Consider the following 23,736-nt stretch of genomic DNA (forward strand, 5'->3'; position numbering starts at 1 on the left):
CCACAGCTGTGCTGAGTAAAAATCCACAGCAACCACCTCTTTATCGCCGGCGTGCTTCTGAGAGCTGTTTGCATCTAAACCCAAATAATACACGTATTTCTTTACACCTATTATTATTTCAGCAGTGATTAGTAATGTAGCCTTCCAAACGTAGCATAATGGCATAAACAGGCATAACAACCCACTGAAATCAGGTTTGGTGAAGGCTGGATTTGGACCAGAATATTGAAAACTGTCTCCATAGCAATTTTTCTAATACAGACCCTTGAGAGAGCTTATAGAAAAACTGCCAAACTGAACACTGTCACATCCACTGCTAATTTTGAACTTCTATGGGGATAATTAATCTGAAACCCAAAGGCATCAAAAAGTCATCTATCAACACGGAGTTTTAGATAGCCCTTAAGGATCACACTTCATTGTCTAGATTCCCTCTCTTGGTCACCTAGAGGAGGTATCTGAAATAGCAAAGGACTTAGCTGTGTTTTCAAATACTTACAAAAACCCATTCTTCTACAACATTTAAATATGAAGAGGTCCATGCAGGACCATCTTATGGCAGTGTTCCACAGGCTTAGCATCAATTTTTGTCATACATGTGTGTGTACATGGTACTGCCCTTCAGACAATGTGTGTTGCTGTAGAATGCGCAGCTTTAAGAGAAGTTTATTTCTCAGCTTTTTACAGGATGCAACGATTTGGGGTTTAGCAATTTGTATTTCACTCTCAGCGCCAAATTCACCAATGTTTAACTCCTACCGCTACTCATAAGCACTCTCTTTTCTATTTCTGGACTGCTTAGAAACTCTTTCTCAGTTCCCCTTTCTGTAAAACAGAGGTTTGTTCATTAAATAAAAAACTATCATCAAACGTGGCCAGAGAATTCAGCCTCTTCTGTAAGCAAGCAGTTACAGAAAACAAATTGTCAAAGCTATTACTGGCAGGAAAGGTTGTGTCAAGGTGAGCTCTTACTTTAAATTTTCAACTCCACTTCTTTAACAGTTTGAAGGAGTATGAACTCTATGGAAAACAACTAGAAGACAGCTCTGATTAGTCAAAAAGGAGACATTTCCAATTCTACAGTTCAAAAAAGTGAAGAACAAGTAGCTTCTCTAGAGGCTGGCAGCTGACACTATTTTAATACACCTTGTGTGCATTTGTATGTCAGGCAAATGGCCCTGTCTGTTTACGTCCCTAATTTTATCAGCTGAGGTGCTAGCCCTTCCCCCATATGTTGCTGTAGAATATTTCTGAAAGATTATGCCATACTGTGGTTGATAAATTGTACCATTACATTTCTTCTCCTTACTGTACAGAGTCCACTAGATGGAGGTATTTTATCATATCTAGGGAGGAAAAAGCAGTCCTGTAGATGATCACAACATCAGGAACAACCCCCTCTGCTTTGACAGAGAAGCGTAAATCTCAAAGCGCTGCCAGAAAGGAGGAGGAATGCGACTTTTTTCAGAGCTCTTAATTTTAGACACCCAACTGAGGTAGGAGGCTAGTCAATGGGGCTAGCCAGGGTGTGCGGGAGCGGCAGTGGGGATGTAGGGGATGGCTGAGTGTTTCTGAGCCCTGAAGTCAGACTCTGCTCTGAACCACCCCTGCAAGTACCTCTTTCTCCCCGACTGCCCTTGGTATCATTTCTGACTTCAAATCACAGGGATAACCTCTGTATGCCATTTCAGGTATTGCTGTCCTGAACTTTTAATCCAAAGCACAAATCAAATTTCATTTGTTGAGAGCTAAAAAAACCCCAAACCATCCAAAAATTCCAGACAAACTAGTTTTGTGCACATATATGCTTTCTGGTTGCAAGCAGCATTGGCAGACTCTTAAAAAAATGGGCTTCTTTCATATAATTTCTGATATGAGTGAAGAGAGGAAGCATTCTCACAGAAAAGCTGCTTTCTGGACATTCCCAGCCTGGCTGTCAGTACTCCAGGAGTGTGGTTGGGTCCCTGTTTATAAGCAGACAGAGCTGACTACGATGGGAACTGAGCTTCTATAATCCTACAAGAAAATCAGTGGATGCTTGTTTTTTTTTCTCTTAGAAAACTTTCCTCCAGGCAGTAATTAGCTGCATTAAAATCCATGTACTGCAACCGCCCACACGTGGGGGAATCTCTCTGTCCCACCGACTCCAAGCATGATTGCTCCGCAAGTCCTGGTGAGCACCCCCTGGTTTCATCAACTGGGATGTGTAAGAAATTTATAATGCGTGGTATTTCTTCTTGTTTCAAGTTATGGCATAGTTTGTGCAAGGTTAGGAAAGCAGCAGGCAATATGAACAAAAATGGATGATAAGTTAAAAAAGGTTTTTTTTCCAAGTGCTAATTTAGAAGTAGAGAGGTTTTTAAACTCCCTCTACAAGTTGTAACTGAAGTTTCTGTGCTTTCATCTACATCAAAGCTCTTCAGCTTCATGGCTTCATGAAATATTCCACAGAATTACCTTTTTTTTTTTTTTTAACTTTACTGCACATTGAGCCAACTCCAACCCTGGACTTGTTCTATTAAAATTAACAGGAGTTGCACCAGGGATGAATTTGCCTCACTGTCACATAGCGTAAGAAAAAAAGATGAGAGCAATATCACAAAGCCTCTACGAAGCCATATACTTGGCTGTTAACCCGTTTCTACCTCTACATGACAGCAATACTGAACATAACACAGAGCCTTCAACTTTATGTTCTTAGCCAAGATTTACAAGATGTTCAGATATAGGTCAGTAGCACAGTGAGTTTTAGATGTTATTTTTAAATTGCTAAGGGATTTTTTTCTATGGGCACTTAATAAAATTAATTTAAAATTGATGATTTCCAGGATGGAAGTGTGGTTTTCATGCCAAATGCAACTGTGCAATGGTGCATTCTCACTTAACAGAACTTCCTGGCATGTTCTGACTGTATCACCTACCTTTAAAAGGAAAATAAATGCTTTTAAACTTGTCACACAAGTCTGGGTAACGTCTCTTTTGTGAATCAGTTTTTAGCTCGTTTCTGTGTAGAGATACTTGCAGCAGATTGCAAAAAGTGTTAGTACATGCCTTGCAGAACTTCTGTGACTACTGGTAAAGTACAGAGCTGGTACTCTCATTTCTGAATGTGAGTTTACTGTGAAATGTAAGCAGTGAATCACACAATCTAACGTTTATTTTTGAAGTAAAGCTGCATGTGGTTGAAGGGTTTTTTTTTCAACAGTAAAGCACTTTGCAAAAGTGCACTAAATGCAAAGACAAGGAAGTAAGCATAGAGTAAAACCCCTACAGATCTTGAATATCCAACATTGGATTTTACTAATAACATAAGCAGACAAATATAATTGTCAACACTGTAAGTTTAAAAAAGCATATTCCCAAGCCTAAAACTTACGAGCTGTTAAGTATTTGAAATTTTTCTCCTTTGTGAAAACTCAAGTCATCTTCTGTTCTTGCTTCATAGTCATAAAGCGCCACAAAAAGAGTTACACCTAAAGAAGAAGATAGGTGAGTTACACTCCATCACAAAAAACAGGAGGGGAAGGAGCCTCAAGAGGTGAGGTGGCTAAGCCAAATGTAAGCTACTCCGGTTGCTGAGGAGCAAAATAAACTGAAGCCTCCTACTTCTTGGACAACCATTCTAATCCCTCTGCTTTTATGCAGCCAGCGGGCATGCCACATTCTTCACTCTGTACAGTCATCAGTACTCTTGGTTTGGTACCCACACACAGTGTAGGATCCCAAGCGGGCAAAGGGGGTTTGAAAAGAGAGTTTAGACATAGCCATGCCAAGTATTTCCTGTTAACCACTTGAGGTGGCTCAGACCACACTTTCTGTTCCCTGGTAGAGGTATAAGGCAGTCAATCAGCCAAATTGGGCATGTATACATAATTTCTCACCCCCCAAGTGAACTAGCACCTGCAAGTTAGCAAAGGTAGGGCTGAAGACCCAGCTCCACCCCTACTTCAATTCTTTGCACTATTTCGTGAAATAACTCTTCCCAAAAGCAGCACGCTGAGACAGTCGTGCCTCTGCTGTAATTATGTGATTGATACTCACTAAGAGCACTGAAAGAAGACTTTGAAACTCACCTGTTCCTCCTCTTGTACGCAGTGTCCCTGTATGAGAGGAGGAATTGACTCCACCAAACACAGTCAGTCCTTGGCCTCCTGTGGCATGGAAGTTGTTGTAATTTGGGATTGAAGTCACACCAAAGCTAGGATAGTGCTGCGGAGTGGGATCTGTCCCATAGCGGTAGCCTGAGCTTTGAGTTAAACTGCCATCCCTCTCGTCAGTCAGTTTTGTTGCTTCTTTATCCTTACATTGCACACAGCCCATTATCTAAAATCCTAGGAGAGGAAGGAAAGGACAGGTGTTCACACGTTGATGCTCACCAGATCTCCCCCAAACCCACATATGATGAGGATCAAATTAAGTTCACTGCTCAAAAGTTAAGTACTTTGAAAAAAACCCACAGTGGTTTGAATATAAACAGCAACACGCTGGGAAAAGCTCACACAAAATCTTCCTTGCAGTGGTTTTCCATTGAGGCCTGGGGAGGGAGGTCCTGCCTGCTCTTAGGGTAGTGGCAGCTCTCTGCCCAGCCCTGCCAGGAAATGGATTGCATGGAGGTAGCGAGAGGATGAAACCCCTCTCGCTCACCCTTCGCCAGGAGAGCACGACTGGCAGGCAAAGGACTCAGCCAAAAAGAACAGCTGGAGGTGTTCAAGTCTGCTCCCCAAAACACAGGGCGAGGCACTTAGCTCACAGTTCATGTTTGACCTTGCCAACTACACAAGAGCTGACTTCACCTAAAGGCAATACAACCTTTTTCCATTGCTGGAGCTCTGCGTGGCAGGCAGAAAAGCAGACACAATGTGCTGATAGTACAGCACAGGAAAGTAGGAGGGAGCTCATCAGATGGCACAACGAAAACAAAAGGAAGCACCCTTTTATGCAGTACTGAACAGAAGTGTAAAACCTGCCGGTAGTGGATGGTGGGGCAGCCAAAGGTATACATGAGTTAAGAAACTAGAGAAAGTCATGGAGGAATTAACACGTCAAATGCAGAGCATCTCCAAGTCTGGATCCCAGACAGGAGGAAACCGAGAGTATGGCTTGGAAAGCATTGCGCTAAGTTTTTTAATTCTTGTAACCTCTTGTTTAGCACCCTCATGGGGCACTACTGGGGCCTGGGTTAATCTCGCTTAATTTCAGGAGCCTATCTCTCTAGGTGGAGGGAGACAGAGGGTGACTGGCCACATCTTAGAAGCAGCCCTCCGAGGTTAGTCCTGTTACCTAGTATTGCTTTTTATCTGTCAGCCCTAACATCTTATAATCCATGTGCTGGTGTTACCAAACTCCTTCCTATTGACTCGAGCTGAATCTAGACACAAAACCCGAGTTTCTGAAGCTGGGCATGATGAATCTAGGGAATCAGATACTCGTCTGGATGCACCCTTGATCTGAACCGGTATGGTGACTTACATGTAACCTGGCTCACAAACAACATACTCTAAACACTGGGGCTGCAAGAATAGCAGCGACAACAGAAAAATATTTGAAAAAATTAGAATTACTGGACATACTTTGTCCAGAATATACAAATAGTCAGGGAGAAAATGCATGGAACATTAAAAAAAAAAAAAGTATAGCAAAGAACTTTTTTTTTCATATTTCTTTTCACATTTCAGCCAATATCCGTCACTTAGGGTAAATAAAAAGCCTATCCTTTTTCAAATATCCTCATTTTTCTGTAGCTGCCAGGCTGGCTATTTTATATGCCTTACCCCAACATCAACACAGGAAATTCGTTTTGACAAACTCATGGGATTCAGAAAAAGCATATTCCTCTGCTGCTAATGCTTCAAAAATTATGCAGTAGCTGCCTGCTTGTCTGTGACAGTACCCAACCTGGATACCTGCTTCCTAAATCTAACTTGCCTAATTAAAAAACCGCTTCTGTTGAAGGGTATTTTCTACAATTTGAAGATACTTCCAGTTATTCTACAAGCCTGTTCAGAAGAACAAGCACCATTTTAATGTATTTCCCTGAGCTGTATTGCCTGCATTTAGCACGGGTCTACCATCTCTTGCTCTTAGCTTAACTTAAAGGCACCCTTTTTGCATTTCTCTTTTTCCTTCAAGATGCCACATTCACTCAGCAGAGTTCCCTCACCAAAACTTTTAAGTGTCTTCACGCGAACAGAAACAAGGACTCTCGACTCTGCATCTGCTGCAACGGTTGGCATGAGCTGGGATCCCTCAAGAAACTAAAGTGACAACAGGTCGAGGGAAAGGGGTTTGCAGCCTGGAGGCTGCAAAACACACTGCTGCTCTTACTGCTGCGGCGGCCGTGCCGGCCTCCAGCCTCTGCTCACCCTGGTAGCTAGGTTGGTGCTGGAGGTACCATGCTGGTATCTGCTCACCCTGGTAGCTGGGTATCGTGCTGGAGCTTAAGGTTGTCCATCCCTCGGATCAGCAGTGACTCTAGGTGAGCCCACAGGGACTGCGACGGGTGCAGAGGTGCCTCGGCCAGCTTCGTATCAGCTGCAAAAAACTGCTTGCACCGATATCTCTGCTGCTTTTACCCGTTTCAACAGCAGGACGGTCTGGCTCTGGAGACCCTCTGTTTGGAGATGTCACTCAGAGGTGAGGACTTGTTGGAGTGGGTCCAGAGGAGGGCCACAAAAATGATCAGGGGGATGGAACCCCTCTCCTCTGAAGAAAGGCTGAGAGAGTTGGGGTTGTTCAGCCTAGAGAAGAGAAGGCTTTGGGGAGACCTCATTGCAGCCTATCAGTACTTAAAGGGGGCTTATAAAAAAGATGGCGGCAAACTTCTTAGCGGGGCCTATTGCGACAGGACGAGGGGGAATGGCTTTACACTAAAGGCAGGGTAGATTTAGGCTAGATATAAGGAAGAAATTTTTTATGTTGAGGGTGGTGAAACACTGGCACAGGTTGCCCAGAAAAGTGGTGGATGCCCCAACCCTGGAAACATTCCAGGTCAGGTTGGACGGGGCTCTGAGCAACTTGATGTAGTTGAAGATGTCCCTGCCCATGGCAGGGGGGTTGGACTAGATGACCTTTAAAGGTCCCTTCCAACCCAAACTATCCTATGATTCTATGATTCTATGATTTTCCCGGCTCCTCTCAGAGCCAAGAAGCCCCACGAGCAATGCCAGGGAGTGAAGCAGGACCACAGGGAGGGCGAGGGCCCCGGGGGGTGGCGGCTCGTCTCACTGCTATCAGCACAGGCAGAGCCCAGGGAGGCTTTGGGTTGGAGGATGAGTCTGCTACTCATGCTGGAACATACGCTTATTCACTTCAAAAGAGTTAAGTGATATGCAGGCTTTACTATTTAAAGAAGAATCTCAGCAGCCTTTTTGTTGGCTTGTAACCTTACCTCCCTGTGAAACTCTATCACCGCATCCCTTTCCCCTTCCAGCTCTGTTTCTCCTCTTATTTTTTCCCATGTGTTTTCACGGGAAAAAGTAGAAAAGAAAATGAAAGAATGAAAGAAAAAGAGATGGGATACATGAAATCTGGGAGATTGGGGGGGAAGGGGGTTTTCTTGTTGCTCATTTGCAAACTCTTAGCTGAGCAGGGAAAAAAATCTCCACTGAAATCTGGGAAGATTTCACATATCAAGTTACAAGTGCTGACAAGACAGCCCTACACACTTCATTTACACATTGATGAAGAAAAAGTTAAACCTACAAATCAGCTGCAAAAATAAAATTGTTCAAAATATTAATTCAGAAAAACTGAATAAACCAGGAGATGGTATACATATGTCCCGGTAGTTTCAGAAAAATAATGGTTTGGGATTTTCTTTTTACCAGGAATGATATGGATAGAAAACCAGCGAATTATCAGTTTCTTGATTTTTTTTTTTTGTTTTTGCCCCCTTTATCTTTTTGCTGGCAGTGGCAGCGGCAGCGCAGAGGGAAGGAGAATTTAATGCAAAGTGAATGACTGACAAAAAGGGCTTTTTCTTTCACTTGCCCTCTCCCTCTTTGTCGCAGTGTCTAGACAATCGGAGTATAAAGACTGCTTGATTGTAGCCTCTTGTAAAATGTGACAGAGGGTGTTACATGCACGCATCTTTTCAAGCCAAGTCCCTGAAAGTTGTCTGTTCCTGGCTCAAAGAAACCAGCATCACGGGGAGCTGGCTAAATGTGAGAGAATACATGTATGCATGTACAAGCTAACTCAGGGATTTCATAGACAATAAATATAACCTCCATTCAGCACCGGCCTTTGTGTCAATGAATGGATTCCAAAAACTAATCTCCTTCAGTATCACAGAGCAGGCTTTTAATATCCAAAAGTCTCATCTCCCTGCATGTCAGCATTTGGAGCTGTGGAAGGCTGGAATTATTCAGCCAGCTCTGAGATCACCAAACAAAATCTGGAGCTGTTTTACACCAAGTTCTCTAGAGACGAGCACACAACATTGTTCATCCAACATGCTGCACAACTTACAGTAAAGGAACAAGATTTTATTCCATTTCCATTAGGAAAGGCAGCATTTCTCAGATGTATGAGTTATGGGTCATGCAGCATTATCATAATTTGACACTGGTATTGTTAAAAGGTATGTAACTAGCCTAATTAAAATGAACTTTTCTAATGCAAGCAAGTTGAATTTGTTTATTTTAAAGTTGTGTTTTTATGGGCAATATAAAACATGTGTTTTCATGAAAACATAAAACATTTACATGGTTTTTGAGACATCCCTAGAGACAAATGAAAATAACCATTATGTTATTTGTCTCCTTTCTTGTCCTTGTTATATTTCTTGGACTCCAACATTTACATTGCAAGCAATCCAACATCAGCCTAACCAGAATAGTAGTTTCCTCCCACATGGTGGAAACATTATTTGACAAAGATATAAAATTAATTATATAATCGTTAATTTTTTATACAATCATAGCATCTTAATTACTTTCAGTTAGGAAACAGATGAAGGCTAAGGAGATGTTATTAACACTGTTACTATTATCATAAATCACCCTCCTTCAGTTTTTCTAGCGGGTTGTTGGTTCTCGATACAAAATGGAAGCCAAGACTGAAATACCCACCAAAGCCAAACAACCGCTCCATTAACAGAAACAAAAGCAGTTCTCTGTTAGCTAATCGAAGCCTAGGAAAAGTCCAGGAGTACCAGGAAAAGTCCATTTTTCATACTTCTATTTTAAAAGGAAAAGCTTCAATATGTGATATCGGAAAAGCAAAAAGTATTGATAAGCCTTTGCTTAGTCTAGCTTCTGCAGTTGTAAACCACCAGGAAAAGATGGATGGGAGGAAGTCTGGTGTAAATTCACTCCTTCAGAGCATCAGAAGTTTTTCTGTAAGATTTTGCAACTCACAGCTGAAACTCTGAATTACAGTATCTCTTCAGAACCTGCTTTTTTGAGTGTTGTAGAAAAAAGCAGATCCTTAAAAAGTTTGAGGGAGTGGTACAGGGAGATGCAGGGAGACACCAATCTATTCTGCACCCTCCTATCCATGCCATGGCCTCTGTCCTCCAACCCTTGACTGGGAAAGGAGACCACCACGGGAGAGGGCTCCAACCTGCCGAAGAGATGGGGAGTGGGTTCAGACCCAGCAGGCTGCATTCTCCTTCCTCTCCATGGTTTTCTTCGGAATAAAATTTGACAGTATATTTTTAGAACTTCCTTCAGTGAAAGACACGAAAGCGAAAGGCTGGATGACTGGTAACTGTCAACTGTCTTTTTCTGACCGAATCTACAAATCTTGTCTGGAAAGCACCAGCAGGAAAGCTGAGTTAAGAAACGGTTATGTTAAAAGGGAATCAGAAGAACAAAATCCTTCGCTTTTATTCAGTCTCTGTGGTGAACATGCTTGTTAATCAAACCAAGGGTTGCGTCCAGCATGGCTGTGAAAAATATATTCTCTAAGGGATATCTTCTTGGTGTTTTATGTTTTGCTGAACGCACCAGAGAAGTATCAGTCTGTGACATCAAATAAGCCAAATTTCATGAGCTACAGTAGGATTTAATATTCAAAATGCCACATTCTGAGGTACTGTGAAGATGCAAGAAGGACAGAAAAGGCTTTCCAAGAATAACAACTACAAAAATTTTTAAAAGAGACTAGTTTTCTGTGGAATGCCTCCTGCAGGCTGGATAGGGGGAATAATCAACACAGAAACTTACCTTGAATTTGAAACGTCTTACTTTCCATGCCACCATTACTAGCTCCCTAGAGAGAAACTGATGGAGTACGTATTTTGAAACACAAGCCTGAGACACATTAAACCCCCCAATTTTCAGAAAAGTCTTGCTCACCCACTTTGACTATTACAAGTCGTTAGGAAGGCATTCCAAGCTGGGCAACAAACAGGCACTTAAAACTAGTCCTATGTAGGCCAGTAATTCTCATGCTGTCTGCTTGCTGACCTCTCTTTGACTTACACCTATGCTGATGGGAGCATTTTGGATTTCTAGAATTCATTCTGTGTCACTTTCAAGCCAACTCAAATTAAACAGATGGAATAAAATAGCAACACTTGTTGCATTATATTTGTTTATATCTATTAACTCTGGGACCTTTTAGAGGACTGCCTTCATCCCAGCTTGACCAGTGATTCCACAATTTTTAGGAATCATAAAGCAGGTCAGAAAGATACAAAAAATGCTTTAAAATAATGTGAACTGTTCGGTGTTATTCATTATTTCTCAGGCTTGTGTGTTACTATATATATACATATAATTTTTATACTAATGGCCCGATCTAGAATGAATAGAATTTTTCTGCAGTGTGATAGATCTGGTTCATGCTTAAAAGAGGCTGGAGACTGGGGATTTGTGTAGAATGCCTGCAAACCCACATGTGCACCACACCTGTCATATTGCATTAAAAAACGTAAATCAGAGAAGATGCAGTACTACCACTAGATGTCCTGTAATTGTTAAAGATATGCAAAAAATCTCACATACACAATGTGGTATTCCTGAACAAAAGGCCAGAAACAGCAGGGCAAAACTTCAAGTCAAGGATCAGGATGTATCAGGATCAATGACTGCATTGAAACAGCGTTTTCATGAGAAAAGCAGCACTGAAAAATGCCTGGGCTGCATTCATTTCATTTGTGAAGAGTCCTTTAACGCTTTACTCCCGGACTCTGCTTTAGTGGGCTGAGCAGAAAAATCTCAGCAGTTTAATTGCTTGTTTGTCTGCAGCAGTCAAAAGTCAGGCCAATGCCCAGCGTCAATGGACATCCATGGCCGGAGGAGTAGGAAAAGCAGCCTTACATGAACTCCTGCTGCCATACTGCTCTGGCTCAAAGCAAACACCTTTGACAGTGCTGGAGTGCTCTTACTGTTGTTTCTTGTCGGCATAAAGTTGCTTTGGAAGTCTTCTACAATGGTGTCAGAAGGGATTGAGGAAAATGAGGAGCTCCTGCTGCCATGAGAAGAGCAGAACCTGCAAGGAGCTTTGAACTGCCATATTCTGCCCTGCTGTTCCTTCCCGTTTACTGAGTGACCGGGGATGCGGCCCTGGAAATTACAGCTTCCTGACACTACAGACAATGTTTAAGTCGTAACACATGTCTGCAAAGTATAGCACTGTGCTTGCCTTCCCTCTTTTTCCCCTTTGGGACCTGAACTAAGAGTCAGTTATGAAAGATGAAGATCTGGGCTGCTTCTTGCCTGTTTAATTTCAGCCAGCCTCGGAGGCCAGGACTGGTGAAGGGAAGGTGCGTGTTGAAGGATTTCATTGAACTACAACCAGACCCTTGGTTTCTGCCAAAGGTTGTGAGCACAGCTGTCCATGGGGCAGGGCGGGTGGCCACTGAATGCCAGGAAGAGCAAGGGATGAATGTCTTGACAAACAGATCCATTGTCCTGCTGGTGGGATATGGTCCCTCTCCAGCAAGAGATTTATTACAACCTAGACAATCTATTTATTATCTATATATCTATACAACCTATTTATTACAAGCTAGAGAGGAAAAAGGAAGTCAGTGTTCCAGCCAGGCAGGAGGGGCAATAACCGTGTCCACGTGTGGTGCGTGTTTGAGGGATAGTTGTCGTGGTGGGACTGGCCGGTAGCTGGCTGGTGGGGAGGTCACCTGGCAAGGCCACAAGAAGATGCATTAGCACAATGTGGCTGTTCGAGCAGTTGTAATCAAAAGCTCCCCAATGCAACTGATGCAAGAAGAAGAGACAAACCCTCCAAACTGCCCACAAAAGGACACGTCGCTACCCTTTTGGTTTTCTGCAGCTTCTTTGCCAACCGAGTCTGTGAATATCATGGCCTCATCTTTTCCAAAAAACAGTGAAATCTTTTCCACTCTCAGTGATGCATCCCTTTCAGCAAAACCAAACCAGAACAAAACATAAGAAGCGATTAAAGCAGAGTCTCACCCTGCAATCTCTTAAAGTAACAGTAACTCAGTTACGCCTTGTACTGTCTCAGGGCTTTTATTACTTTAAAAAAAAGATGCCCTAGAGAAACGCAGCACAGGAAGATCAGTTCTGAGGAGAGGTTTTTCTGTGTTTTTTTCTTTTCCCACCAACATCCAAACTTCACTTGTAATGTAAAAGAAAGAAGCTTACGTATAGCTAACTTGAGAAGGAAGGCCTGCAGGTTTTACGTTCACAAACCGAAGAGCAAGTCAGACTCAAAACTGCACTTAGGATTTTTTTTTTTTTTTTTGTGCTTAAGATGAGTTAAAGGAAGCTTTGAAATTAACAGCTAAAGGCAGCAGCTACACACAGTAAACACACTGCTTACTCTACAGTTAAACCCCCCAAAGGATGGGTCTATCCTTGGTTCTGAGTAACACACGAGAACACCATGTAAATTCAATAACGCGATTTCAAGCTACGTTCCTCCTTCATCAGGCCGCTTGTGGTAGCTCTATTCACTAGCAGAGAGAAGTGGGTGGATGGTCTGCATAAGCATTTTGAGCTAATGCGCCTAAATTTTAAAGTGCCTTTTAAGTATATAAATTAGAAAACCTGTATCAAGAGAACAACTGCTGCAAATGCCAGAATCATTTTATCTTGGAAAGAGAAGTGAAACAGTGTCTCCACTGATTTCCTCTTTCTTTTCCCCCGTTAAGAGAACAGAAAGATGATTGCAGGTTGATTCACAATGTTCTGACTTTTTTTCTTTCAATTCTTATTTTTAGAATCTACCTGGGATTAATGGGTGTTCATCTGATCCGCAGTATGGGAGCGGCACGGAGCAGAATGAATGTGAATTGGGATGGGCAGGGAAAGAAGGGGGGGGAAGGGAGCGGTATAGAAGTTCTGCCTGTTTCCTTCTTTGGAATATGTAAGAGGCGTAGAGAAATATTTTCTCTCAAAAAACGCCATTCCTCCCTCCCTACCCCCCTTTGCCTATGCACAAATGAAACTAACCTCTTCTCCGCCTTGTCTCATTTCTGTTTTGTGACTGAAGAACTCGGAGGATGTGACAGCAAGGAAATGGAAGCAAGCTGAGTCTCAAATCAGGAGATGATTTACTTTGAGACCATTCCAGACACCGTTCCCTCCCAAAGGGGCTCTTGTTTCAACTAGGTTGCTACTGCTAATATTTTAGAAGTGTTATTTAAATTCCTTATTTGTGCAGTTACATGGGAAAAACAACATTCTCCTTGCTAAACAGGAGAAAAAATTTGCCTGTGGCCAGCTCACAAAGAAATCCTCTTGTCTTCTCACGATCGCTGCAGCTGGCTTCAGCTACAACAGCAAAGATGCTTACAGCTAGAGACCTCAGACAAGGTGGCAACCGCATGGTGACAAAGGCCAGTAAGCAACCAGAGTGCCGAAGGTACTGACTACATCAGTAACGGGAAGACACGAAAACCCTGCCTACACTTACACAGTGCTACTAGTGAGACCTGTTTTCTCAAATCCAGCTGTTGCAACTGTGGTTTCAGTGTATGACATCTTACTTCTGTATGACAGCTTAGGTAAGTGTACTGGGTCTGGATGGGGTTAAGTTTCTTCATAGCAGCCCGAACCCTGCTGTGCTTTAGATTTGTGACCAAAGCAGTGTTGATAACACACCCATGTTTTAGCTATTACTGAGCAGTGCTCGCACAGCGTCAAGACCTTCTTTGTTTCTCACTCTGCCCCCGCAGTGAGTAGGCTGGGGGTGGGCAAGAGGCTGGGAGGGGACACAGCCGGGACAGCTGACCCCAACTGACCAAAGGGATATTCCACACCATATGACATCGTGCTCAGCAATAAAAGCTGAGTTTTTTGAAAGTAGCCATTGTTCAGAGACTGGCTGAGCATCAGTCTGCTGGTGGGAGGTGGTGAGTGAGTGCCTTTGCATCACTTGTTTTCTTTTTATTTCCTTCGCTTATTAAACTGTTTTTATCTCAACCCACGAGCTCTCTTGCTTTTGCCCTTCCGATTCTCTCCCCCATCCTGCTGGGGAGCAGTGAGCGAGTCACTGGGTGGGGGGCTTTAGCTGCTGGCCGGGGTCAACCCACCACAGTGAGTAATATGTAAGTGATGTTCTTGGTCCGGAACATAACTTCAGAGGCACACAGGTTAAGCCATGTTAACCAGACAGGCAAGAATTGAGATACTTCCTGGAGATGAATTTGTCAGGATTACAAAGATGACACATTACCATCTAGTCCATTTTTAGCAGAGATTTTGAAATCTGGAAAACAAGAGAGTGGGAGGCCGAGATGGTAGTGAAAAACACCTTGGATAATGGGATGTGGAAGGAGACAGGTCTTGCATTCTCTCTTACAGAAGAGTAGCAGCATTGATGCATACAGTCCTCTGCTGTCCAACCACAAGGCCACTAAGACCAGCGATTCTCAACTCTGTTTTGCCAAGTACCCTACAAACTGCAGCTCCCCATATTCTACAATCCTGTGCCGCTGCAGGCTGCATCTGTGCCACCAGGGATGTATTCTAGGAAGTCTATGGTCCATCTCTCCTTCCTTTTAACCACACACAGTCCTTAGTGCCAAAAAGCTGGGAAATGCCCCTGGAAACAGAGATAACCTACACAAACCTGGATAGGGCCGTCGGCAGAGCAGAAGATGAGTAACAGGAGGGGAATTGAGGTAGAATCCACAAGAATGGGAGGAAAAAGAGAAGCTACTGTCCCCTTCCCTGGCTTTTGCTGAGGACCAGTGACCACAGCAAAGTCCCTCTGCCTCCAAAGGTGGATCAATACTGCTCAGGTCAGAGTAGACCCTGCAGTATCACAAAGCCCAATGAGGTTGCCCACATTCCCTCAGGGAACTCTAGGAGGTAGTACTGAAACTGATACATATGGACCTATATCCCAAGAGGCCCGCTCCTCTCTGTCTCTGTCTCTCTTTCTGTCTCCCTCTCCCTCTCCCTCTTGAAAAGATAGCATTCAAGATACCAGCAGCAGCAACAGAGGAACACAAAACAACAATGCTGGACAGATGCCTTCTCTCCTTGATGTATTGTCCTCTTTGTCTTTGCATCCATGTATATGGTTGTAGGACTGACGAGTTATCATTTTTGGTGATTAATCCCACAGCCTGCCCTGTCTCTTAGGTGGTTGCACTGCTTGAAGCAGAACATCACAGCCCAGAGGAGAATGAGCAACATCACATGTGCTTCAAAAGACGGGAGTTGGAGTTTAAAAAAGGGGTGATGGTGGGGAAAACCATGAGCGAAGGTCCCTTCTATTAGCCAGAGAGGATGAAGCATAAAAAGGGATCAGATGCCAGCTAAGGGCCGTGCAAAATAGCTTCTGCTGGGTTAGTGAGCATTGTCCAAAGGAAGCCAGCAAACAGCTAGAGGGCCCTTCCACGTTGACCAAAATACCTAAGTATCACTAAGCATATGGTAGATCTATTTTTAAGCTTTACGTCCACGTCTGAGGGCAAGTGGAAGAGAGAATTTGATTTCATCATGAACCTGAGGTCATTGCAGATACTGTTCAGGGAATGATCTGCAAGGGATGCTCATGTGTGGTGACTCTAAGCTACACGTCCAGAACCTGGTCCTTTAGCTCAAAGGTACTGCAATCTCCTCAGCGCAGCTATAGGAGGTCCTACTTCAATCCTTCATGGCCTAAGCAGAAAGTCACATTGAAATAATGGACTAAATGGAAGCTGTGAATGTTTAAGTCAGGTGTCAGGGAAGAAAATCCTTTCTGTTGGCAAGGACAGCAAAACAACTTGGAACAGATTGCCTAAGGCAATGTGAAGGCTAGACAAGCATCTGCCAGGCATGGCACTGCCTCTGGTCAGGAGGATGGGTGAGTCTCTTTCAGTTCAATTTTCTATTGCTCAATGAGTGACAAAAACAACAGATGCAAACACTTTTTAACAGCCCCTCCCCTCAAGCCAGAGGAAGTGTGATTTCTTTATTTCTCTTGCTCCCTCTTTCATTCTTTCTCAAGGTTCATAGGCTTAGGAGAAGAAACTGTACTTTAAATCTGGTCTGTGAATGAAGGTACGTTTGCAGAGCTCTAAAAACACACCTGACGATCCTGTTAGTCACACAGAACAGAGTGTGGATGTTTGCCCAAGTGGACATCTGCTCAACCTAGCACACAGGATTATCTACAACAGCGTTCCTTGACCTGTGATCCAGGGAGCACTGGAGTCCATAAATCATCAGGTGGTCCACAGCACACGCATGACCAAGCAAATACACACGCACTGGACACTGTGCCAGCATTTTGCTGGTGGTGCTTGAGCTCCCCCTCACACTGCCTGCACACCCTCCTTGGTTTGACTCGTTCTCTGAGCATGAGCAGTTGAAAACCACTGACTCAAAGTGCCCATGAGGATGGTTCCAACCATCCTCATCAGCAGGATGGAAAGAGCAGTGTGTGAGGAAGAGGCAGACAACAGAAGTTTCTCTGCTTCTTTGCATTTAAGACACAAAAGAGAAGTGCAGGACTGGAGGATAATCTGGAGAAGACAGGCAGGGTTTCACTAAGGTGACCGTTTTGTAATACACCTCGTGGACTACACAACTGTCGACAATTCAGGAGATCTGGAGATCCTGTCTGGACTTCCTCCCTGTTTCCTAGCACAGAAAGACAAAAAAATGAAGACTGCCAAAGTTAACAACTAGGTGAACAGCACAGGGGACAGACATTAGATTTGTGGATCATGTTGTAAAGAGAAAGTGACTTCCCAATAGTGAACGAATGCACACTCTGTAAGCCAGGCTGGGTAGGCGAGTCTGATTAAATAAGCAACCGAAAGCTCATTCAGCACAAAAACTTGATATCAAGCACAATGTCTATATGCTAATTACAAGTGTCTGAAAAACTGGATAAACCCTCTGCCTGCAGAGTAGCAACGCAAAATAGTACTCCTGAAAACTAATAGCTAGATTTAGATTATTAGAATATTAAAAGAAATAGTTGTAACCAATTTAGTAAGTCCAAATGGAAGAGGGAAATTGACGGGCCCTATATGTCACAAATGATGTCTTTCTGAGTGACTGACAACTTGGAAGTAAGTAATCTTGGATATTTATGAATCAAGATACACCCAAGGTGGGCAATTAGTTGGTATCTGTTACAGATCATTGGGATCACTGTAGAGCACAGGATAATGGCCTTCTTCAACACCTATATACAAAAAGTAAAAAAACCCCTTGCGTTATCTCAGGGCCATTTAATCTGAACAATTTACGCCGCAGACCTTATGTCACTGGCACTAAAACATGACTGTACTTTCCAAAATGCTGCAAATGACAAGTTACTAACTCCTAATTTAAAGGAAAGACCAGCCTTCCTAACCCTGTGAACTAAAGCTCTTGCCAGTTAGCTAAATGAGTCATAGACAGTATAGGCCCTGCAGCATCCAAGGGCATGGAGAATTCAGGAGCAGTTCACAGCACAATGACCACAACGTGAAGAACTTGTGGGATGCAGCTAAACTCCACCGCACACAGCTAAACCCCACAGCGGTCACCCTGCCACGCCAGGCGCAGCAGGACCTGTTGACTCGCTCCCTGCCCAGCCAGGGACAGCAGCAGGCAGGAGCTGCAGCGCCGCCACAAGCACAACTTAACCGCTGGTCGCATGATGTAGCTACACCTGAACTGCCTGGGAGTCGTACGCGGTTTAGCAGAGGAGCCAGACAATCCCTGCTCTAGGCTTTGTCTCAGTAGGGAGGAAATGATCACAAACCAGAAGGTTGCTGGTTGTTTAGGCTGAAAAGGACCGACACTTTCTGTGCAAATAACCGACGTCCTCTGCGATCAAATGCAGACTAGTAAAATTTTATGCAATATATGAATATACGCTCTTCATATATGCATAAATTAAAATCACAGTGCATGCTTTCTGAGAGGCAATTGCACAAAACTATAGTGAATGGGAGTCAAGTCAGGCTGAAGACAGAACATACAGAAAGTTGCTGACATCTGTGAATGGTTTAAGACATTTCCTAAATGCCTACAATGTTACAACCATGAAAAGAAGACTGGGCTAGATAAAAATAACACACAATGAAAAAACCCAACAGCTGGGTTTGCCAGGGAAGTGAAAAAACATATAAAATGTTATATACAAAACCAACACATGAAGGGGAAAAGGGGAAAACGTAACGACGAGTAAAAAAGCTAAAATAAAGATTATATAGAGGAAGCAAGAAGATATTAGGAAAAATTAAGACAGAAAGAATCAGATATATATATTTTTTTATTTTTCTAAACAGATTATGAAAGATGGAATCCTGAACAATAAAAGTGGTAGAATCATTCATAACAATACGACAGTAACAGAAGTTATTTAATATATATTTCTGATTAGCACACAGGTTAAAAGGCTGGATGATCTGTTTATGATGATGATGAAATAACTTCCCACCACAGGAACCCCCAGAGAGGGGATGTTAAGCAGCAGATACATAATTCTAGGTGTTTCAGATTAGTTGCTAGAAATAAACTTGTCTCAGAAGGTTTTAGAGAGCTAGCCTTGGAGCTGCTACTGCTGCACCTAAAACAGTTCTGGGCCCCTGGGGAAGGAGCAGGGGCAGGAGGAAGGCTCATGTTGGGCCACTGTTTAAGAAAGGTAAAAAGTAATTACAGGCCAGTTGGCTGAGTTTCCAGTATTTTGCATAGGATAGAACAACCAACACAGGACTCAATTAATAAAATCTTAAAAAAAAAAAAAGCTCTATAATTAAAGTCAATCAACCTGGCTTTAAGGAAAACAGATCCTGTCAGACTGATCTGATGTCATTTCTTGCAAAAATTACAAGTTCACTTGACGAAGGCAGCGTTGTTGACAGTATTACAAGTCTAAGTCATCTGACTTGTTCTGTAGAACATCTTTATGAAGAAACTGAATGCTTTGAAGCTTGTATGGAGTGTCTCCATCTGTACATGGAGAGCAGGACTCCATAGGTGGAGAGCACCGTATGAGGTCAGGCAAAAATCTCAAACATATTTTATACTGAAGTCGCTTCTGAGTCCACAATCATATTAAATGTATTAAAAAGTTGATAAATGAAGGAAGTAAAAGTGTAACTGTAAATGGGAAACTATTTATTAGCAAACAGATGGGTTCCTATTGGGTTCCCACAGGTATTGGGATCATCCCTTTACTGTTTAGTAGCCTTATCAGTGACCCGGATTAAAGTTAAATCATGATGGCTAGATACGAGACTGGGGACAGCAAAAAACAAACAATGAAAGGACAAGCCTGACACAGAGCAACCGGGGTCTGTAGAAAGATGGGAGAAACCAGTTTAGGCATTAATATGGCCAAGTGCAGAAATCACCTTATTAGAATAAAGAATACAGGCCGTACTTACAGGATGAGAGGGAGAGAGAGGACTCTATCCTCTGAAGCAGAGACTGAATATGAGACCGGGGGTCCTGGGAGGCAATCAGCTCGACATGAATTCCCCACACAAGGCTGTGGCCAAAAGGGCTAATGCAAGCCTCAGCTGTACAAACAAATGAAAATCAAAAGATGAGTAGGTAGGTTACAGTGACACTGTATTTGGCTCTCGTTCCTCTGCTCCGTGAATAATGTATCAGGTTCTGCTGCTCCATTTTTCAAATAAAGTGTTGGAAAAATTGGAAGAGTGTTCAGGGGAGAGAGATTAAAGAACTGAAAACACTGGGTAGCAGAAGGCTTTGTTATAAACAAAAAGCTTAAAGGGAATTTTGTTATTTTGTTCACAGTATAGTAATATTCATACCGGGAATAAATTTGGTAACAGCCGGCTCTAATCTAGCAAAGGTGGAAAACGCATTGGAACTGGAAACTAATCCAATCCAGACTGTGAACAGGCAATTTTGTTTTGCTTTTTCAGCAATGATCTGTTAAGGGCAATTAACCAGTAATTAACCCTTTACACCACAGGTTGTGATGTACTGTCCATCTCTGCAAAGTTGTGAAAATAATCGTGCTTGATTTAAGAAGGATGCACACCCATGCAGCTTGGGTTATTAGGCATGAAGCAGGAGCTCCTGCACGTGAGATCTACTGCCTGCGTAAAGCTGGAGGTCAGGTGAGTGGTCACTGCATCAGACAGTGCCTTGTGTTTCCATCAAGAAACACTCCCTCCCCTCTCAGGGTAGTAATCCTAGCAGCCTTCCTGCTCGTGGCCGGAGCAGGATATTTTGTAGATACAAAATATCTCCAGGGGAAACCCCAACCTCTTGGGGCTGAGGTACCACCTAAGTACAGACGACAACCAACTGTCCGTCTTCTGCAGGATCTGCAGGCAGGTGCCTCTGAATTCCCAGCACCTGGCTCCACACAAAACCTCACTGTGCAAAGCTCCTCACACTGAGATGCCAAGGAAACAACTTTTAGGAAACCGATGGGTGTTATTACAGCTCTGCCACTAAGAAGAGTACCTGCGACTCCTTGCTTCGGCAATTCACTTCATCTGCTGCCTGCTACTGGGATCCTATCCCAGGATCCCCCAGCCACAGAAGGTGACCTCAGAGAACTAGGCTGAGGGAAGGAGTCCTCCATACCTCACAGATATTTCCTCTCCCAACTTCACCCTTTCGGGATGAACTGATGGACTAGCTACCTTCTTCAGGAAAAGAAGTTAGTGCCTTGAAGTGGGGTGAGTGGACGTGAGCACTGCTCCTGCAAGCACCTCCCAGTTCACTCGGGATATGCATGTCTTCTCCTTCCCCTTCACCCTGCCAAGGGAACTGGGTGCTGCCAAGAAAGCTTTTGGCTCTGTGCGCCAAGAATGGGGTCTGGCAGGTGGGCTCCTAAGGACCACGCGCTCAGCGGGGGGCCCTGGCTACTGAACTTGCTTCATCCCACAGCCTGCCAATATTTAAGTTTGGTGGTTTTTAAGGACACAGTGCAAGCTTTTGTCTGTGCTGTCTGTCTTAACCTGGGCCTTTGGCCAGAAAGTATTAATCCTGTCAATGTGCAGGAGTGGGGAAGGCTGGGCAGTGTTTGATTTGTGCCAGTAGCTGGCATCAGCTCATTTTAAGCTTCTGGAATGAACCCACTTATGACTGAATGCTGCAGTGTAAATTCTGCAAATAAAACAGATAAAATAATCTTAATTACTTGAGCTCAGCATTGGTTCATATATGTCACTCCAGAGATTTAGAAGGCATTATTTCATATAAACATTTAATTATATTTGATTATGATTCTACAGATATTTTTCTGTTCAACAGGTGGGAAAAAAACGTGGTTTTCAAACTTTCAGTCACTTTCAGTAAGTGATACCTGCTGAAACAAAGCGTACAGAGCATAATAAATTTTCAGTGCTATGTTACAAACATAAATGAAACATCCCATCTTAAGCAAACTATTGTAGTACAAGACTTCTGCAGAGTGAACTAAAGCAAGAAAGCTTGTGAAAATTTTAGGGAGGAAAAAGGCCTGTCCAAGTGTGGTGTGTATATATATATATATGTGCACATGCATTCACACACACACACCACCACCTGGTCTCTGCTATACCTGGTATTCCTATCAACAGATCTCAAGACTGTGATTGGCAACTCTTTAGTCACTCAAAGGGCAAAAGTTTTGGGAAAGCTGATCAAGAGCGAGGTTTCAGAGCTACTAATAAAAGATGAATCAGAGCCTGCTAAAGTACAGTTTGAACAGTGCGTTTTTGCACCTTAATACTTTCTGTCCTCCTGGATGCATTTTTCTCCCTCTTCCTCTGGCACGACCCCAGCTACCTCCTACAGCATTAGGATGTTCTGTTAAGCACATGTGCAACTGTGTTTCTAGGCCTTGCAAAGGCTTGCTTATGTCAAAAGATGTACCATTACAAAGATCACATAGGCTAGACTCCACAAATTTATTTTTACAGATGAAGTAACTGTGGTAATCTTCCTAAATGTAAATGATAGAAACTACATAGAAGCAAAGTTTTAATACATGGATTTAAAAAATCTTTTTGAAATACTAAGAAATAAGTCAGATGTGAGGCTTGTCCTTTTATTCCAGACACACAGAGAAAGAATTAAATGGGAGAATGTGAGACTAACTGTCCCATCTGCCTTTGTAAGTCACCCAGACCAGACGCAGAAATGCTGTGGAAGTTAATGCAATGAACCCCAGAAGTGTCACTTTCGCAAATCTCAAGAGGTATCATTGACCTGAGGCTGGCTGCAGTTTCTGCTCCAATTCCAGTTTAATGTATTCCAGTTTGACCCTCAAGCGACAGTGCTGCTGGAGAACACGCTAAGAAACAAATGCAGGCAATTGCTTTGACATAATTCTTTTGGACACAGGCAGATCGAATGTGCTGATGTCAACAGAGACCAGAAAAGAGTTTTACCCAATCTCCTTTCCTCACTGAAAAAAACAGTAAGAGAAAGCACAACCCAAAACCTAGCCAAACACATGCCCACCTCTCAGCAGCAAAACTAATACATGCTGTCTAAGAAAGGGAGAACCAAGACAAACTTTTCTAAAGTATCATTTGGATGTCTACACAGCATTTCATTTATAGCTTAAATTTACATGACTTGCATATATAATTGGCTCTTTGCACATTACACGTACGAAACATCTGTTCTACAGAGGATATTAATCTAAAACCCCAGGAACAGTGTAATTCAGTCCTTTATGGCCATAGTACATTCAAGAGTTCCTAACATAGTTCCCTCACCTTAAAGCAAACTACTCTTCTTCCCTTTCTCCCATTTTTCTAAAATTTAGGGGACTGCATGGACCAGCTTTCAATATGATTGTCAGGATGAAACCTTCCTGCCTTGCCACTCACCTAAATGCCCACGCTCTAGCAACTTCAAGGCTGCATAGTTTGATGTCAGAGAACACTGAGGCAACACTGATTTTTCTGCACAGGGACAGAAAGAATAGAAGCTGGGGATATTTTTTCCATGGGAAAGATGAATTACGGTAGGAAACCAGATCAAGGAAGCCATGATGACTATCTTGAGAATAAAAGATTAAGATTTTCTTCTCTACCTGGTCGCTGTTGCTCCTGAAATAACTTCTGTATAAAAGGAAAAGAGAAAAAAACCACACATCAATGGTACAGTTTTTCAGAACTCATATAAGGGAAAATACCAGGGTTGAACGTGGCTTGTCCCTCAACTTTACACAATGAAAACAGAACAAAGAAACAGATCCCAAGCTCATTCCCTCCTCCCTCTTTTACCTCCTCTCCTAAGAAAGGCTTCCACCTCTGCTACTCACAATTTTCCTTTTCTCCCATTCCTCCAGCTCCCCATCAGTCCATGCAGACAGATTGTCTGTAATGGTATCACGCAAAAACCAGATGAGATCCTCAAGGCTTCCCCTTTCTGTGTGCCTAGA

General features: G+C 43.0%; 1 protein-coding gene across 4 annotated transcripts in view; it reads right to left on the reverse strand.

The window, feature by feature from the left end:
* Positions 1–23,736, reverse strand: part of FYN (FYN proto-oncogene, Src family tyrosine kinase) — a 144,752-nt gene that overhangs the window by 36,569 nt on the left and 84,447 nt on the right. For 3 of the 4 annotated variants that reach the window (XM_076333437.1, XM_076333441.1, XM_076333439.1), the window contains exons 3-5: positions 19,760–19,894; positions 4,074–4,331; positions 3,377–3,473 (exon numbers count right to left, since the gene is read on the reverse strand). In XM_076333437.1, the coding sequence (XP_076189552.1) occupies positions 3,377–3,473; positions 4,074–4,320 (344 nt within the window). In that variant the 5' untranslated portion in view covers positions 4,321–4,331; positions 19,760–19,894. The remainder of the gene's footprint in view (positions 1–3,376; positions 3,474–4,073; positions 4,332–19,759; positions 19,895–23,736) is intronic. The other variant, XM_076333438.1, reaches the window with a different exon arrangement.

The sequence above is a fragment of the Aptenodytes patagonicus genome, chromosome 3, assembly GCF_965638725.1.
Source record: "Aptenodytes patagonicus chromosome 3, bAptPat1.pri.cur, whole genome shotgun sequence".
NCBI classification, from domain to species: Eukaryota; Metazoa; Chordata; class Aves; order Sphenisciformes; family Spheniscidae; genus Aptenodytes; species Aptenodytes patagonicus.